The sequence below is a fragment of the Tupaia chinensis genome, unplaced genomic scaffold (assembly GCF_000334495.1).
Source record: "Tupaia chinensis unplaced genomic scaffold, TupChi_1.0 Scaffold144019_1, whole genome shotgun sequence".
Classification (NCBI taxonomy): Eukaryota; Metazoa; Chordata; class Mammalia; order Scandentia; family Tupaiidae; genus Tupaia; species Tupaia belangeri.
The window spans coordinates 13,994-16,060 of record NW_006203871.1 but is presented as its reverse complement, the minus strand read 5'-3'; the positions used below and the strand labels follow the sequence as shown (position 1 = coordinate 16,060).

The following is a 2,067-nucleotide window of genomic DNA, read 5'->3' as shown; positions in this document are numbered from 1 at the left end:
GCGCGGGGTTACCCTGGAGCTCGTGGCCACAGGTGAAGTGGCTGAGGTGGCCGGTCCTGTGCTGGTTCTGGCTGTCTCCGTGGAGGAAGAACCGGTGAGCGTGGAGTGGGTGGCCGTGGTCGAGGAGCCACAGTGGCTGTAGTCGCAGCACAGCAGACGCACGTGGTAGTTGTCACAGTACTGCTTGGGCCCGGGCTGGTCCTGGTTCCTGCACACCAGCCCGAAGCGCACGTCACACTGAACCACCTGGCCCAGGGCCCCCAGGGGCTGGTCTGGCGCCTTCTCTGAGCGGCACTGGATGTCTTGGGGGTGCTCACAGAAGGCGTGGCCGGCCTCGCGAAGGACCGAGTAGGTCTCAAAGTCCCCGCCATCGGGCCCAGGTGTGGGGTAGTCCTCATCGAACCAGTCTGTCCAGGTGCAGCGGGGCACGCAGCTCGTGCTGGGAGCCGGGGACCGGGTGGACGTTTCGGTGCTGGTCTGCGAGGTGCTCCCAGGGAGGGTGGTCCCAATTGGAGACCAGGTGCCAGGGGTCTCAGGGGACGTGCGAAGGTGGTCGGTGACTGGGGGTGAGGAGGCAGAGGGCCTAGATGAGGCTGTCTGGGCAGACGTGCTTGGGGTGCCTGGGGTGGGGCTCCGTGGCGTGTAGAGCGAGCCGGTGCTGGAGGCCGGGCCTGTCGAGGAGCTGGGCACCGTCACCTTCTCTGTGGTCCCCGTGGAGAAGGTGCTCGTGTGCACGGTGGCCGAGGTCGAGGGCACGGGCGTTCCTGAGGACCACGGGCCCTGGGTGGGGTGGAGCGTGCTGCGGGGCCCGGGGGCCGGCGTGGTGGTGGTGGGTCCGGCCGTGCTGGCGCAGTGACTGTAGTCGTCGCAGCAGTACACGCGGATGTGGTAGTTGAGGCAGACGCGGCCCGACCGCTGCCAGTGGTTCCTGCAGATGAGGCCGAAGTCCACGTCACACAGCACCACCTGGCCCAGCTGCCTGAAGGGCACCTCCGGGAAGAGGACGGCCTCGCACTCGATGGCCTCTGGCCGCATGCACAGCTGGCCGCCAGCATCAGCGATGTGGTAATAGGTCTCGAGCCAACGTGAGGACCTCGGCAGTGCTCGTGCCCAGGGTGGACACCGCTGTGGTGTGTGGGCAGTGGCTGTAGTCACAGCAGAACACACGGATGTGGTAGTTGAGGCACATCTTGAAGCGACCCACCTGCTTGCGGTTCCAGCACACCAGCCCGAAGTCCAGGTTGCAGTCGACCACCTGTCCCAGCTCCTGCAGGGGGACGTTGGGCTGGGACTCGGCGCGACACTCCAGGTCCAGGGGCTTCTCACAGATGGCCTCTCCGGACGCCCGGATGTTGGCATACGTCTCAAAGTCTCCCCCAGAGATGCCGGGCGTGGGGTAGCTCTGGTCCAGCCAGTCTGTCCAGGTGCATCGAGGCTCACAGGTCGTGGACCCCACCCCTCGGGGTGTGGAGGCCGGGCTGGGGCCGGTGGTAGGCAGGGGCGAGGTCTGCGCCTCGTGGGAAGGCGTGTTTGAGGTTGAGGTGGCTGTGGTGACACGCGGGGTGGTTTCCTCGGGGGTAGGTGATGACTCAGCGGTCCCCGTGCCTGTGTGAGTGCTGGACGTGGCCGGAGCCGTGCGCGGGGCTGTGCTACTGCGACCCACAGTGCTCTGGGAGACCACGGTGGGTGACTCTCGGGATCTGGAGGTACCGGTCGGGCCCGTGGAAGTCGGGGCCTTGGACTCCGTGTGGGTACTACTGGGGGGGAGGGAGTGTCCCTGAGAGGTGGCCCGGGTGGTCTCAGTGGGTGGTGTGGTAAAGGTCCTTAGGGAAGAGGAGAGGGGCGCTGTGGAGCCAGTGGCCTGAGACGAGGTGGCGATGGTAGCTGGTTTCATAGGGGTGGCGCTGGTCTCTGAGAGCGAGGTCGGGGTAACTGTGGAACCAGTGCCCACAGGGATGGTAGTTGTGGTCACTCCGGGCGAGGTGTTAGCGGTCTCCATGGGGGACGTAGGGGGCACCCTGGAGCTGGTGGCCACAGGTGAGGTGGCTGAGGTGGCCGGTCCTGGGG

The 2,067-nt window shown here is 66.6% G+C and overlaps 1 protein-coding gene across 1 annotated transcript in view; it reads right to left on the bottom strand.

Moving 5' to 3' along the window:
* MUC5B (mucin 5B, oligomeric mucus/gel-forming) overlaps positions 1-2,067 on the bottom strand; it is a gene marked incomplete at its 5' end in the record, with an annotated part of 25,547 nt that overhangs the window by 9,516 nt on the left and 13,964 nt on the right. Inside the window, 2 exon segments of the mRNA XM_006165762.2 lie at positions 13-1,074; positions 1,124-2,061. Coding sequence (XP_006165824.1) covers positions 13-1,074; positions 1,124-2,061 — 2,000 coding nt within the window.